The 16,049-nt window shown below is 33.7% G+C and overlaps 5 protein-coding genes across 7 annotated transcripts; 3 read left to right on the top strand and 2 right to left on the bottom strand.

The window, feature by feature from the left end:
* Nucleotides 1-3,411: 3,411 nt before the first annotated feature.
* On the top strand, nt 3,412-7,988 carry LOC126752070 (dynamin-1-like protein). Its single transcript, XM_050462623.1, has 8 exons — nt 3,412-3,710; nt 4,609-4,753; nt 4,816-5,480; nt 5,573-6,024; nt 6,101-6,428; nt 6,490-6,727; nt 6,827-7,038; nt 7,104-7,988. Exons 1-8 carry the CDS (start codon nt 3,609-3,611, stop codon nt 7,158-7,160), a joined length of 2,199 nt encoding a protein of 732 aa, XP_050318580.1. The 5' UTR covers nt 3,412-3,608; the 3' UTR covers nt 7,161-7,988.
* A 309-nt stretch (nt 7,989-8,297) lies between these two features.
* Nucleotides 8,298-9,319, bottom strand: LOC126752091 (actin-related protein 2/3 complex subunit 5-C). Its single transcript, XM_050462653.1, has 2 exons — nt 8,970-9,319; nt 8,298-8,899 (listed from the first exon to the last, which is right to left on the bottom strand). Exons 1-2 carry the CDS (start codon nt 9,183-9,185, stop codon nt 8,657-8,659), a joined length of 459 nt encoding a protein of 152 aa, XP_050318610.1. The 5' UTR covers nt 9,186-9,319; the 3' UTR covers nt 8,298-8,656.
* Nucleotides 9,320-9,569: 250 nt separating this feature from the next.
* LOC126752092 (probable NADH dehydrogenase [ubiquinone] 1 alpha subcomplex subunit 12) lies at nt 9,570-10,871 on the top strand. Of its 2 annotated transcripts, none has more exons than XM_050462656.1 (5): nt 9,570-9,654; nt 9,725-9,825; nt 9,922-10,099; nt 10,163-10,247; nt 10,703-10,871. In XM_050462656.1, exons 2-5 carry the CDS (start codon nt 9,731-9,733, stop codon nt 10,768-10,770), a joined length of 426 nt encoding a protein of 141 aa, XP_050318613.1. In that variant the 5' UTR covers nt 9,570-9,654; nt 9,725-9,730; the 3' UTR covers nt 10,771-10,871. The 2 variants fall into 2 exon arrangements, with proteins under 2 accessions (XP_050318613.1, XP_050318612.1); XM_050462655.1 differs by having other exon boundaries at nt 9,589-9,654; nt 9,711-9,825.
* LOC126752086 (uncharacterized) lies at nt 10,554-12,098 on the bottom strand. Its single transcript, XM_050462648.1, has 2 exons — nt 11,961-12,098; nt 10,554-11,897 (listed from the first exon to the last, which is right to left on the bottom strand). Exons 1-2 carry the CDS (start codon nt 11,974-11,976, stop codon nt 11,167-11,169), a joined length of 747 nt encoding a protein of 248 aa, XP_050318605.1. The 5' UTR covers nt 11,977-12,098; the 3' UTR covers nt 10,554-11,166.
* An 870-nt stretch (nt 12,099-12,968) lies between these two features.
* Nucleotides 12,969-15,985, top strand: LOC126752075 (protein insensitive). 2 transcript variants are annotated; one of them, XM_050462632.1, is made up of 3 exons: nt 12,969-13,333; nt 13,549-13,709; nt 13,773-15,985. In XM_050462632.1, the coding sequence occupies exons 2-3, from the start codon at nt 13,692-13,694 to the stop codon at nt 15,285-15,287; spliced, it is 1,533 nt and encodes a 510-aa protein (XP_050318589.1). In that variant the 5' UTR covers nt 12,969-13,333; nt 13,549-13,691; the 3' UTR covers nt 15,288-15,985. The 2 variants fall into 2 exon arrangements, with proteins under 2 accessions (XP_050318589.1, XP_050318588.1); XM_050462631.1 differs by having other exon boundaries at nt 13,441-13,709.
* Nucleotides 15,986-16,049: the final 64 nt, after the last annotated feature.

The raw sequence follows: 16,049 nt of genomic DNA, 5'->3' as shown, positions 1-16,049 counted from the left end.
AGAAACGCAGGCAGCGTGCCTAGCCAGTGCTTGTGTGACGCTCATGCCGACCGGTGATGTGAGCTGAAAGTCACATTGTGACTTCAACGGCAGCTAGCAGCCAGCTGGCTCTATATAAGAAACGCAGGCAGCGTGCCTAGCCAGTGCTTGTGTGACGCTCATGCCGACCGGTGATGTGAGCTGAAAGTCACTGAAGTTGTGACTTCAACGGCAGCTAGCAGCCAGCTGGCTCTATATAAGAAACGCAGGCAGCGTGCCTAGCCAGTGCTTGTGTGACGCTCATGCCGACCGGTGATGTGAGCTGAAAGTCACATTGTGACTTCAACGGCAGCTAGCAGCCAGCTGGCTCTATATAAGAAACGCAGGCAGCGTGCCTAGCCAGTGCTTGTGTGACGCTCATGCCGACCGGTGATGTGAGCTGAAAGTCACATTGTGACTTCAACGGCAGCTAGCAGCCAGCTGGCTCTATATAAGAAACGCAGGCAGCGTGCCTAGCCAGTGCTTGTGTGACGCTCATGCCGACCGGTGATGTGAGCTGAAAGTCACATTGTGACTTCAACGGCAGCTAGCAGCCAGCTGGCTCTATATAAGAAACGCAGGCAGCGTGCCTAGCCAGTGCTTGTGTGACGCTCATGCCGACCGGTGATGTGAGCTGAAAGTCACATTGTGACTTCAACGACAGCTAGCAGCCAGCTGGCTCTATATAAGAAACGCAGGCAGCGTGCCTAGCCAGTGCTTGTGTGACGCTCATGCCGATCGGTGATGTGAACTGAAAGTCACATTGTGACTTCAACGGCAGCTGTCAGCCAGCTTGCTCTATATAAGAAACGCAGGCAACGTGCCTGGCCAGTGCTCGTGTGACACTCACGCCGACCAGTGATATGAGTTAAACTCTCATTTTTTAAGTATTTCATATATATATATATACATACATATGTGCTTTATACACGCACATAACATTGTAGAATTAAGGTCATTCCATAGTATAGCCAATAACGCTAATTCGCCTACCTACTTGACAAAATAAATTATAGTTATAATCGCTTAAGAACACAAGAACACAAACTTCATTAACATCTCATTAATATTTGAAAAAAGAAGTAAGCCAATGACTGTGTAAACATATACATATGTACATGTATGTCGTTCAAAACTAGTTTGAAAGCAGAACGGTAAGGGAGAATAAATAAAAACTATTATTATATATGTATGTATACACACTTTTTCTAAATCATGACTTGCTCTTTCAGTCACCCAGTCAATCCTGACAGATATTATGACTAGCTTGCCAGCAATTTTATTAACTCCACGACATTACAAGTATTCGCTGCAGCATTCTCAAATTCCACTACAATGTCGTTTTCAGCTTCAATGTCAATGTCACTAACACAACGAGTGACTGCTGATTGCGTGCGCATGCGCTCTTTCAATTACATAATACAGCGTAATTTGCCACAAAATACTTAAACTTCTCCGATAAATATACAAGCTTACATATGTTATTTTATAGAACTCTAAATTAGTTTGAAACTCTTCAAGACTTTTTTAATTCAAAACCTGTTGTTGCATTTACAAAGTGCTCTTTTCCAGATTCTTATATACATATACATACCTATATCGCAAATGAAAAGCCCGTTAATAAATAATATCGCTTACACGATTATAGCCGAATTTACAACAGCGCACCAGTTGTTCTTCCTTTGCGCTGTTTGGCACCAATTGGAGATTCCAAGGTCCTTCTTCACCTGGTCTTTCTAACGGAGTGGAGGTCTTCCTCTTCCTCTGCTTCGACCGGCGTGTACTGCGTCGAATACTCTCAGAGTTGGTGTGATTTCATCCATTCGGACGACATCACCCAGCCAGCGTAGCCGCTGTCTCGTAATTCGCTGAACTATTTCAATGTCGTCGTATATCTCATACAGCTCATCGTTCCATCGAATGCGGTATTCGCCGTGGCCAAAGCGCAAAGGATCATAAATCTTCTGCAGAACCTTTCACTCGGAAACTTGAAACGAAAGTTATAGCAAAAATTTCCTAACACGTAGAAGTCGTGCTCAAGAAGTGAGCTTTCAATGGCTAGTGTAAAAGGCGACAAGTAACCTGAGTTTGTTCCTTGGGAGGACAAGGTTCAGAAGTGTAACGGTCAAACCACCATCATTTACAAAAATAGCTGTATATGATGGAAGATTTTTGAATTCAAATTCGTAATCAGCGCCACAGACCTCTTAGCACATCAGTCGCAAATTTTTTTAAATACTAAATACTTATAACTGGAAAATTATCAATTTCTTGAAAAATGTAGGACTACAAAATGACAATTGAATATTTAAATCGTATGTATATATTTTTTTCTATATACACACATACGAGTGCAGTGCCGATAAGTATTATTATATATGTATTAATTATGGGTAAATATCGATTAATTTTTCAACGTGCTTTTAGTTCGATACACTTGGCTGAGCGTACTTCTCCAACAGCCCTCGTATTATGTTTACATAGTAAGGAAAATTTTAACTAATACTTGTACAACACAATTTGAAAAATTAAAATAATTGCTACACTTTAGACTGTATATATCTCATAATATATAGCAAATAAACGCAACGCGAAAACGTCATAAACGTAATTACCACTTCGTCGTTTACGTTAAATTAAATTGTTGCGTTTTCTAAGCAAACTGATCATGTTGGCTGCACGAAAGCACTACACATATTGAAGGTTTCAGATTGCATTCTTAATATACATACATATGTATAAATAATAAATACTATAAAAATTCTAATATTATGAAATGTTTTTTTTTTTTTTTGGCGTTTTTGTTGCGTATGCAAAAGCGGCTTTTTTGTTTACTTATTTAAAGTATTCAAATGATCATACACCCCTGTCGGGTCTAAGTAATCGGAACGGACTCGGATGAAATGTCTTGCAATTTGACAGTTAAGGTTAGTATTCTAAGTGCCATTTTCTCAATGTCTGGTTAGCAGGCATCTGTCAGTTAAATTGTGGTTAACTTAACCAAGACTCCTTCTTTCGGTAAAGAATCTCTTTTTTTTAACTAGAAATTAACTGACAGATGGTTACTAACCAGACATTGTGAAAACGGCCCTAAGACAAGAACAGATAGCTTTGTATATGCCAATTTTTCACCCAAGCCAAAAGCTTTAAGCCTTTTTATATATGTATATATATGTATATATATTTTTATATTTATATATATATAAAAATGTATGAATATTCGGAAGTCAACCCGTTTGATCATCTTGATCATTTAATAAACATAAACCTATAACAGAGGCAACGATCCGCCCTAGTAATTTTATACACCCTGTGTTTATGATATGGCATTTATAATGATAATGAAACACTGGATTCGCAATTTGTGCAAATGTTGGCAACATTTTTAGTTTGACATAAATGGTCGTCAGTATTTTCAGTTTTCCACCGAATAGACATTAAAAATAGAAGAATTGTGCGAAAACTGTATTTAATAGACTACATGTTGTAGAAAGTCCCCAAAATAAAGGTGTAATACTGTAAGGAACAAATATTAACTAAAACTTAAGCTAAACTATTAATTTAGTGTGATTGTGAGTGTCATTGTCAAAATGGAAGCTCTTATTCCGGTTATAAATAAATTGCAAGATGTTTTCAACACAGTAGGATCGGATTCTATACAATTGCCTCAAATTGTAGTACTTGGAAGTCAGGTAAGTGATTAGCTCGATCGAAAGTAGAGTTAAATGTTATCAGCATACATATTATGAACTGATAAAACTGCAATTGAATGGCTTGCAGTATAAGCCTAGGGTAGCATGTGCCAATTGGCAATTTTTTGCAGATTGCAATTAAGGGTTATGAAGATGAAATATTTTTATGTGGAACAGTTTAAACAATATTTGCCTTTCTGTGTTAATTATATAATAGCATAGAAGTAGCCGGCTTGAAATAATGTCAATACTTTAGGATTAATATTATAAACCGATATATTTATAAATTGTTTATGTAACCTCTAAGTCCAAAGTGATTTGTGTAAAAAAATCAATACCGAATGTGATGCGACTAAACATTTTGTTGCAATGACGGCAGTATACAGCTTCATTCACATATTCTGCGACACGTACACACACCTGTACGTTAATATGTACGTATATTTATTTATACATAAGAACATGCAACACGAGACCTGTTAAGACCATTAATCAGTTCCAATTAAATGTTACGATTTATAATTTATAAACGATCGCTTTATCGAGTAAGTTTGTGTTTAATATGTCCACTCGGAAGATGTTGGTTTCAAATCACGGCTGGATTAATTATTAATAAAGTTTTAGTAAAATTTTGCTTAGTGTTGCCTAAAGCATAGAATAAATTGTTATCAGGTTAAGATATTTTATAAATTTTTAGCCCTTCAGAATTTAATTAAATCTGATCAAACTTCCAAATTGCGGGCGAATAAAGAATAAAAGTTGATAACTTCTGATAAGCATTGACATATATGTACATACGTTGGTCCTATTATACTTAAAAACAATATTCTAAGTGCTAGTATAGTGATAATTACAATGATTCGAATTATATTTAATTTTCTTTTTTAAAATAATTTAGAGTTCCGGCAAAAGTTCAGTTATAGAGAGTTTGGTGGGACGCTCTTTTCTACCCCGTGGTACAGGTATAGTGACGCGTCGTCCACTTATTTTACAGCTGATTCACTGTCCTCTCGATGACAGGGAGCACCGTTCGGCTGAAAATGGTAAACTAACTTTTTAATTATTAATCCAATAATTGTGAAATACCACATATACATATTTGCAGGAACAATTAATGCAGAAGAGTGGGGTAAATTCTTGCACACCAAGAAAATTTTTACAGATTTCAATCAGATTCGCAACGAAATTGAAGAAGAGACTGACCGTGCTGCCGGCTCCAACAAAGGCATTTGTCCCGAACCAATCAATCTGAAAATATTCTCAACACGCGTCGTAAATTTAACACTCGTTGATTTACCTGGTATAACTAAAGTGCCTGTTGGTGATCAACCAGAAGACATCGAAGCACAAATTAAAGACTTGGTTTTAAAGTTTATTGATAATCCGAATTCTATCGTTTTGGCTGTGACCGCCGCGAACACAGATATGGCGACAAGTGAAGCGTTAAAATTGGCTAAAGAATGTGATCCCGATGGTCGACGCACCTTAGCCGTGGTTACAAAACTCGATCTCATGGACGCCGGCACTGACGCTATTGACATATTATGTGGCCGAGTAATACCAGTAAAACTAGGAATTATTGGTGTGGTAAATCGTTCGCAACAGGATATTATTGATAAGAAACAAATTGACGATCAACTTAAAGACGAAGCGGCGTTTTTGCAAAGGAAATATCCTACATTAGCTACTCGTAATGGCACACCTTACTTAGCAAAAACTTTAAATCGTTTGCTTATGCATCACATACGCGATTGCTTACCAGATCTGAAAGTAAATATTTTGTACAAACATACATTGTCGAAAACTTTAAAAATGTTCCTATTTATTATTATTTTTTACTTTTTTTTTTTTATCAATTTCAGACTCGTGTCAACGTAATGTCTTCACAATTTCAATCTCTATTACACTCTTATGGCGAAGACGTTTCGGACAAAAGTCAAACACTACTACAAATAATAACCAAATTTGCTAGTGCCTACAATTCCACGATCGAAGGTACCGCACGCAATATTGAAACGACCGAACTTTGTGGTGGAGCGCGCATTTGTTATATTTTTCATGAGACATTTGGCCGTACACTTGATTCCATACATCCATTATCCGGATTAAGTAAAATGGACATATTGACAGCTATACGCAATGCGACTGGTCCGCGGCCCGCACTTTTCGTACCCGAGGTTTCGTTTGAATTACTGGTGAAACGGCAAATACGACGCTTAGAGGAGCCTTCATTGCGTTGCGTAGAGTTAATACACGAGGAAATGCAACGCATTGTACAGCATTGTGGCAATGAAGTACAACAAGAAATGCTGCGGTAAGCACACTTATTTTTATTAAATTGTAGTAATAAAAGTGGCATTAATAAATAACAATTTTAATCATTTATTTAGATTCCCGAAATTACACGAGAAAATTGTTGATGTGGTTACGCAACTTCTGCGACGTCGTCTGCCCGCCACCAATGTAATGGTTGAAAATCTGGTAGCTATCGAATTGGCTTATATTAACACCAAGCACCCCGACTTTCATAAGGATGCTGCATTAGTTCCCAGTCTACTAAAGGCGGATAATATCATTGAGCCATTCAGCCATTTGAGTGCACAAGTACAACGGCGCACCAATACAACACCACGCAATTCCAATTCGTCACCTCAAGTGACAGCACAGCATCAACAACAGCAGCAGCAACAGCAACAACAAAATGATACTCAAGAACAAGTAGGTTATTTATATGAAATTGTTCTTTTCAATTTTTACACTATATTTTAAAAATTTACAGAATCATATTGGTGAAAATGCCGTGGGTAATAGTTGGTTATCTACAATTTTACCTCCGGCACCGTCTACTTCACCAGCGGTTAGAGCGCCAGAAAGCTTCGATAATTCTGCAAGTAATACTCCTTTGCATAATCATATTTCGAGCCCTTTAAAACCAGTTAACTTATTGCCCGATATGCCAGTTCAACATGGTTCAAGGCGCTTAACTGATAAGGAACAAAAGGATTGTGATGTTATTGGTGAGTTCTATTATTATATATTCATTTTTAATATAAATATTTTATACTTCTTCTTCAAAAATTATTTATATGAATTCTTGTTCCTTTGGTATATTTCAGAACGCTTAATTAAGTCATATTTCTATATTGTGCGCAAATCCATTCAGGATTCAGTACCAAAAGCTATAATGCATTTCTTAGTTAATTACGTTAAGGATAACTTACAAAGCGAACTAGTCACACATTTGTACAAGTCGGAAAGGGCAGAAACTTTACTCAACGAGTCTGACCATATTGCGGTGCGACGAAAAGAGGCGGCCGATATGTTGAAGGTATGTTCGTTACATAAATTGTTATATTTATACAATTGTACTACAATTTGATCTATCTTTATCAGGCGCTTACCAGGGCAAACCACATAATAAGCGAAATACGCGAAACGCATATGTGGTAAAGAGACATTTTGGTGATATGGCTAATGCGACTTTGAAAATGTATTTAAAATACAACATGTCGTCATTAGAGCTTCGTCACCAGTTGGTGATTTGTATTTTTCATTAAAGCTGCATTCATAAATAATATATATTATATACATATGTTCATTGTCAAGTTTACTTTTTATTATTCACTTCAAATTTACTTTACCAATTCTACAATTTCTCATTTACGCAAAACAACACATACACAAATCAAACGCATGCATAATTTTTGAGTTCACAAAAGAATTAGTGTTGCATAAAATATTAAATAGCATTAGTGCTGTCAATTGCTTTCGTTCGATTCGTAAACAAAAGACCAGGTAAAAGTGGAAATCTAGACACATATACATTTAGTATATGTTTCGGTGATTTTTTTTTTTTAAGTTTACTCTATGCACTGATAGAAAATGTAATAATATAAAATTTTTAAATATTAAATTCAGCGCGCTATTGCATTTCATTCTACTTCGAACCAAAAAATATATATAAATAAACATCATAATTTTCTTTTGATTCAAATTAAGTAAATTATAAAAACTTGTAAGTGCTTAGTTAAAGTAATTTGTTATGAAGGAAAATATGTGTCGATATTTGTTAGTAGTCTCTGTTTTCGTTATGTGTTTGGGTCATAATCAGATATTTAGAACAGCTAAGTAATCTCGCCCATAAACAAACACGACTGGATAAGTTCAGTTATTTAAAAAAATAATGCTTATAATATGCACTATTATATAACTATAAATACTGGATATAAAACAAAATGCTACCCTGTTAAAAAATATAAAAATAATAAAAAATATGTATATAGTTGTTTTCTAATAACTTAATTATATTATCCTCTATGATACGTTGAGCAATAATAACGATTATATATATTAATAGCTTAAATGTGAGTAGTAAGCTGAAACACTTTTTCATTGGTCCCGTACCGATTAGGTCGGTCCAAAAAATACATAAACTTATCTGCTGAATTCATTCACTGCTTAAGTATAGTAAAGTGTTCGTTCAACAGTTTCTTTTTGGATTATATAGAGTCTCCGATTATATACGTTAGCATTGCCCATAACTTGATTCTGGTATAAATTGCCTCTTTTAATGAATACACAAATATATGCAGTTAGAAAACGAACGGTTTAATACTTCAATTTTAAAAATAAATACCTATAATTTTTCTTTTAATATATACGTACTGTTACATGTGTTAAAAAAAGCATGATACAACATATTTACTACGACAGACTCACGACACACTCGTTCCCATATTAGAGTCCATGCAAGACGGCCAGTAGAATAACAATTGCAACAAAAAACGCCAGTGTATTGCAACATTTTTTAATAACCAACATATGTATGTTAATGTAGTAGAGTTTAACTAATTATTCATTTTAGTATAGCTATGGAATATTGTAATAGCTATTTACTTTTGCTCTTTTCATTCACTTAAGTTTAGGTTGATTAATGGTAATAAAATTTATGCTCGATTTGTATCAGAAAGAACTCGCACAATACAGCCCACACCACCTTTGGCAAATGCTTTCTCATGCCATTGCAATAGATGCCCACTAGAGCCCTCTGAGGGAATTTCAAAGCCACGATAAATATATTTCATTAAAACATCTAGTAAATCGTTTTGTTCAAGTGCTTCCACAGCTTGATCCATTTGTGATGATTTGATGGAGAGCAATACTCGTAGAGTTGTATTCAAGGCGTTGTCCTGCATATGATATAGGTGTTTTTTATTTCGTATGCTATATGTATGCTACTATAGAAAGTTGTATACATACCTTCACATGTTGATTTTTGCAACGTAAAGGCGCATTTTGCAACACATTAACTAAAGCCTCCACAGATTTACCCTGTGTAAGAAGTGTCGTTATTTCATTTTCATCTGGGCCAACAATTGCTGAAATTGCATCTGCTTCGTCTTCCTTAAAATTATCCTCATTATATTGATCTACATCAATTTTGCGGAAAGCTGAACTAGAGGTATTCTTAGCCATTATTTTATTTCAATTAGAAACAGGTAAGTTTTGATTTGATATAATAAAAAATTTATGAAAATTTAGAAATAATCTAAGAATTGCACAAAAATGATTCACTCATAGAACAACGAAAACGCTTATCAAAAATGTCAAATATGACAGCTATCGCTAAATGGAAAAGCCGCATTGGGTGTATTCAGTCCAATATATTGTTCGAGTAAATTGAATACTATTTGTAATTTTGCAGCAATAAACAAATGAATAAATGTAAATATAGTAATATAATGCAATTTCGTAAATTTTGCATTCTTATACTTGTAATCCAGAAATGAAATATATTAATTCACATATTACATATAATTTTTAAGTAATGTTTGTCGTGTCACAAAATTGTAAAATTTATAGTTATCGACCCATCGAATTTGTAGTAATCTCTTGAAATATGAAATCAGCTGGTTTTGACATTTGATTATTGCTTCGCGTTGAGGTATAGTTTTCCGAATGTCTATTTTATTATTATTTTTTTGCATATTCCGATTTTAGTCAAATATTTTTAGGTAACGATGGCCAAGTATTTGGGACTAGACCGTCTTGGTAAAATTTTCCAAATAATCCGCCAATCTGGTGGAATAAAAAATGCCTATATGAAAATGTACAGGTCAGTGATTTCAATTAATATGAGTTTCGCTTATATAAGATTTCTCTGACTTTTACAATAAGTTGTATTAAATACATAGTTTTTGCAAATTTTCAGGTATGATGATCTAAAAATTGGTACACTCGTTGGGACAGACAAATATGGCAACAGGTATTATGAAAACCCTTATTACTTTTATGGCCGAAATCGTTGGGTGGAATATGCCGATCACTTAAATTTGGAATATGACGGTTCACAAATACCCGCAGATTGGTATGGGTGGATGCATTACAAGGTATTATCCTTTTGTTTTTGTAAACAGTTTAAGAAAAATTAATGATATTTTTTATATTTTCAGACCGACTTACCGCCAATACGCGATGGGAGCCGTCCCAAATATAAGTGGATGGCTGATCACAGTGAAAATTTGTCTGGCACTAAAGGTAAATAATTTTGATTATACTCATTAATTAAAATTTTTTATAGAAAATGATTGATTCTACAAATGAACTAGTTAATTAATTAGTGAGATGCATACATTATCGTTCACACATACTATGTGCCTAGGTATATTTCCCACTAGCCAATATGTTTAGGCAAAAATGTGCATACATAATACATTTTTCTCAAATTTTTATTTTATTTGGCATAATATGTATAGAAGTAAAAAATGTTACAAATGATTGTATTAGTCATCAAACCTGTTCTGAACTATAATTTAAATTAGATATAATAAGAGAATGTTTACATACGGGGAACCGAAAACAGCAAATTTATTTAAATTTCAAAATATTTTATCTGAGATGTTTGTTAGTTTAAAAATATTGTAATTATAATTTATATATGTAGCTTGTATGTATTTATGAAACAATATAAAAATCACTTTCGTTTATTGCAGAACAATATATGCCGTATTCAACCACACCACCAAAAGTACAGGCATGGGATCCGAAAAAATCTAAATGAGTTGTTTTTGTAATTTCAAAAATGTTTAGTGAATATTAAAAAATACGAATTATTGTCAATTTTCAAAAATTTGTCAACAATACAAAAATCCATATTCGAAATGAGTTTTCATCGTTCACAGTTAGTTCTAATTAATCTAAGTGCTATTCAAACACAATTGCCAATTATTGTTAAAACTAATTGATTGCTATATAGTTACAATAATTATTTGATATTTACGTTTGCCCAAAAAACAAGAGAACTAAAGTATTAGCACGTTAAAAAATGTTTGTGTGCAGATACGCATACACAGAAATAGATAACCAAATATAATATATGTACATATGTATGGACGTATGTTTAATCAGGTATGAATTTAAAGTGTGCGCCAGTATGCTTAGTGTTATCACACAACATCTAGGATTTTTTGCCAGGTATTCGTTTATTTCTATATCTTTTGTGTGTATTAAAACATCTTATAGCAATGTGTTTTAATATATCGTCAGAATTACTATATGAGCATGTTAGAACACAAGATTCAATATCAGCAATTTTATAAGGTTCTAGAAATGTTTTTTTGAAGTCCGTTTCTAGCATTTGCACTCGAGAAAATATTAATGCACACAGCTTTCGTGCAGCGCCTTGGTCATGTCTCCAGCAAATCTTATCAAAATCAGCTTTGCTAATATAAATACTGTTTTGACCAAGAACTACAATTGGATCTTCGCCAGGGATGTGAATGGGTGAGTACAAGTATTCTCTCATTGATATATTGGGATTTATTTGTATTTTGGATGGTGAAGCTAACTCCACATGCACATAGGGATCATCGTTAAGTTTATTCGCGGTATTCAAAAAAACGCTATAAACATTCCTCCAATTATCTTCATATACTTTTTTCGCTGCTTTAATCTCTTCGCCGCTTATATCATAGTAGCAGTCACAGCTGACATACCAAAGAAGCCTTAAATCGTCAGTAACATGACCGCACAGTTCGGTAATTAGTACATCTAAAAGTTGTCTTCTAACAGAAGTTGGAGCTGAAACCTTCTCTTCTCTTCTAGTAGTATTACTTTTCAGTCCCAAAGTGTTTGCAAAATCTTTTGAAGCATTTACTATAAATTCACGGACTATGTCTATACACGAAGCTATAATTAAATTGTTTGATGTATAAACTTTGATGTTATGCTAAAGAATTTGCAAATCTCTACCTGTTTCATCGGTCATATTGTTCGAATTACTTCTGCGAATCTTTTGTCACTAAATATTATATGTCAATTCTGCAGTTTTGTCCCGTATTTCTGGATTTTATGGAATTTACTGTTTTTATCGCAAATTTCTAACTGTCTTAAAATTATTTGTCTATACCTTCTTCAGTTAACAGTGCTTAAAGATAAAGCAAATGATATAAATAGATATAAAGGAATGATATAAAACAATGTAAGCCAAGCAGACTCTATTACATACATGTACTTACATTTTTAAAACTTCAAATTTATTTATGTTTTCGACCGTATTACAAAATATTTAAAAAGTATAAAACAAAAATTTATATTATTAAACAAATATTTAATTGCTATAAAAGTTGTTCAAGATTTTTTGCCAATATTTTATATTACATTAAATAATAAAAAAATTTTAAAATACATTATATATATCTAATTAGATACGTAGCCTTAGGAAGGCTACATATGAACATACCTACGTACATACACTTTGTAAAATTTAGCCGGCTTGCACCATTTGCAACTGTACAAGCTAGTCTTATTGCAGGCTCCTTTAGATATACATATATGTATATCTATATGCATGTAAGTATGTATATATATTTGTACATAAGCATATGTATATTTTTTTAAATGCACTCTTCTGTTAGTTTGTAAGAGCAAAGAAGCCAAACCACTAAAAAGCGCGCCAACTAGAAAAGGACGCATGGAACTAACGTTAGGGGTGGTTTTTCTGTTATTAGACCATTTTAAGTAATTTTGGGAATATAAAACTTTACAAATTCCTAATTCCCTACTTTGCAAACAGAAGAATACGAAAAACTTTAAAAAATATAACTATTTGGAGTGTATTAATATTAAAAATTTATTTAATCTGGCAACATGGCAAATATTAATTTTTGAATTTCTGTATACTTCCTACATTTATTACATGTTTTTTGTACATTCATTCAAATAACAAAAATTACCTTGAATAGGCGCGAAATATCGCTTTAAAACAGTAATACGATTTGCTGTTACTTTGTCTAGTTTTGATAAAACCATGTAAAACTTGACATAGTTTTTCGAAGTGAAAATCCTAAAACTGTTTTGGCTCCAAGTAGACTTTTTCATTCATATATGAATATACTTATATGAACTACCTGCTTATTTCTGTGCTGAAAAGGAGGTACTATTTATTCGAAGTAGAATGTAAACGAAGGTTGACTTTGCAGGCAAATAGGAGTACGCTACAAATGTACATACTAATATAGGATACAATACAGAAACCATCTGCATTCGGGCTTTGCTTTAAGTAAATAACCATTGCGAGGTAGCATTGAGTGCGAACAATAACAGACCGTAGTGGATTAGCAGAGGTATGCGCTATATAATTTTTCCAACTACCTGTATGTATGCACGTATACGCCATAAAAGGCTCTATTCAAAGCAGATTTCTATTCTCATATTATATGGGTTTTTACAGCTCTTAACGTTTAAGGAAAAATTTTATGGGATATCTGAGATTGCAATAACGAGTGCAGGCATGTTAACGGCTGCATTAGTGAAATTCATTTTCCTACCCTTATTTTAGCTTACGCAGAGTCCTTTGAATATATAACAGCAAGCAACTTCAGAGAAAAGGCCATTCAGATCTGTACGATCTCTCAGTTCACACACATCACAGTGTTATTAGGTTTTAAATTTTAAATAGCGAATCTTCCTACAACTAACAAAATGGAGCGTAATTCAATGGTAAGTTTACATCAAACGCACATATGAAATTAAGTTTATTAAAATGATGAAATCTGTTAATAGAATATTCCATCGGCTAACCAACACGTTATCCATAACATAAACCATCATAAGGCAGAAATAATATATTCAAGTGCAGGCGGATCCAGCCAAATGCGATATTTATGTGAACGCCCGATGATGCTCAATACATGGACACAGACGTCAAATGCGGATCTCGGCATTAGTGATGACTATATAAATGTAGAGGAGCAAAAGCAAAGAGAGAAAGAATTATTAGAAAAAATACGTGAGCTTGAATCAAAACTTCGTACTCAGTCAGAAATGCTTTCGCAACAACCAGCAGGTAGCCGTAGGAGAAACTCTAATCCAAAAAAAGCTAGAAGCCCGCGACAACGGTTACAAGAAGTAATCGTAGATCAAATACCCGTTCAAATACAAGAAAACCATCCCCACGATGGGCAAAATCCACAGCATGAACAATATACAGAAACAAAATTTCAGATATATAATACTCAGGTGAGTCCTAGGAATGTACATTGTGAGGAATTGTCACAAACACAGATATCTCCACAACACCAACCGGAGCAGCATTCTTCAGAGCAGCAGAGTATTATGCAAACTCAGTATATGTCGCAAAATATGGATATATCTATTCAACCTCAGGAATTGCATATTGATACTATACAAGATCGACCACGTAAGGTGAATTACACAATAATAGCTGATGGCGGTGTTAACGGTCAAGATGGGCCTATAGAGATAGAAATTGCCGAAGAAGAAAATGGCTTAAACTTAAATGGTTCTGCTGATTCCGACCGTTTAGAAATATGCTTGGCTGAGGAACAGCCTCAAACGCCAGTAAATGTTAATTATATTAAAATCGATAATGATGCGGGCCAGAATCAACAAATTCCTGCTCAGAAAGCCTCCGGAAAAAGGAAACGAAAAGTGTCTAAAAAGAATGTTGTACAGAACACCGATAAAAACAATGGCGATCTTCCAGAATTCAAACCAGTGGTATCAGATTATTCACAATTCACAGAAAATTGTGAAATGTCTCAACAACAGCAGTTAATAGTAGCGGACAATAACCACTCCAATCTACCGACCCAACAGCAATTAAGTGAAATCACAAACAATGTGCAAGAATTTAGAACTTTAGCAAACTCCGAGTTTAAAAAGAATTCTTATATATCGATTGGGCCAAACAATACCCGAGTACCGACTAAAATTTACGATAGTATTAATTGGGAAAATGCATCGATGGCCACAAGAAAACTCATGATAGGAGTTTTCGATCGTTTTACCTTAGCCACTCACTCAATGACTGGAAAACCATCTCCGGCTTTTAAAGATCATAATAAACCACTCAAGAAAAGGTTAAACCCTTTAAAAGTACAAGACATCATATTTGCAGTTAGTAGACGAAGTAAAGTAAACGAAAAGGAGGTGCGTACTGTTATTACCACCAAATGCGCCGATGAAAATAAAATGTGGAAATTAACACAGGCCAAACTCAAGGAGCAAAAGGAGCAAAATAAAGAAAATGTTGCAAATGTTCAAAATGTTGCTTAACGTACAATATAGAATTAACTATAATATAAGTATTCATATATCATATTAACTAGATAAGTGGAACAAATAATCACAAAAACTCTTTCATTGATACTTACTGTCATATAAGAGATTTTAAGAAAATTTCATCGATCTCCTAAAAGTTTGGTAAACAAGTACTAGAATGAATACCAAAGATAAATGAGGCCAAATACATTGCACAATCAAAACTTTAAAAATATTTATTTTAACTATACACTATTGTAATTAATGGAATTGCACAAATTATCAGAGATTTGTTTTTGTTAAGTACGTACGTAGTTATAAGTTATTTAATGAATTGATGAAATGTTTCACAATACTGCCTATCTCATAATAATGTTTATTTATATGTATGAAAGTACATACACACATATGTATGTACGTATATGCAAGTACATATTATTTGTAAGTTTATATATATTTTCCAAAATTTTATTATTGAATATTTTATTCGAAATGTAGTTTACGGACATACGTACTAAAACAAGACTATAAAAAGGTATAAATAATATCTTCACTACTATACTTTATATTAATAAAAACGTATTTTTGTCCTTAAATATTACCATTTTAGAATGTTGGTATGCCGTTCTACCTGTACTATATGTTATTTGTCCCAAAAATATATAAAAGTGAATAAAAGTAACACGATTTTCTGCATATTACAGTTTGTTATATTTAATGGTTTTAATTTTTAATACATACTAATATGGGCATACTCTCATTCATAAGAAGGTTATA

This window comes from Bactrocera neohumeralis, chromosome 3 (assembly GCF_024586455.1).
Source record: "Bactrocera neohumeralis isolate Rockhampton chromosome 3, APGP_CSIRO_Bneo_wtdbg2-racon-allhic-juicebox.fasta_v2, whole genome shotgun sequence".
NCBI classification, from domain to species: domain Eukaryota; kingdom Metazoa; phylum Arthropoda; class Insecta; order Diptera; family Tephritidae; genus Bactrocera; species Bactrocera neohumeralis.
Note: the sequence above shows the minus strand (reverse complement) of the source record. Positions and strands in the feature narration are given on the sequence as shown.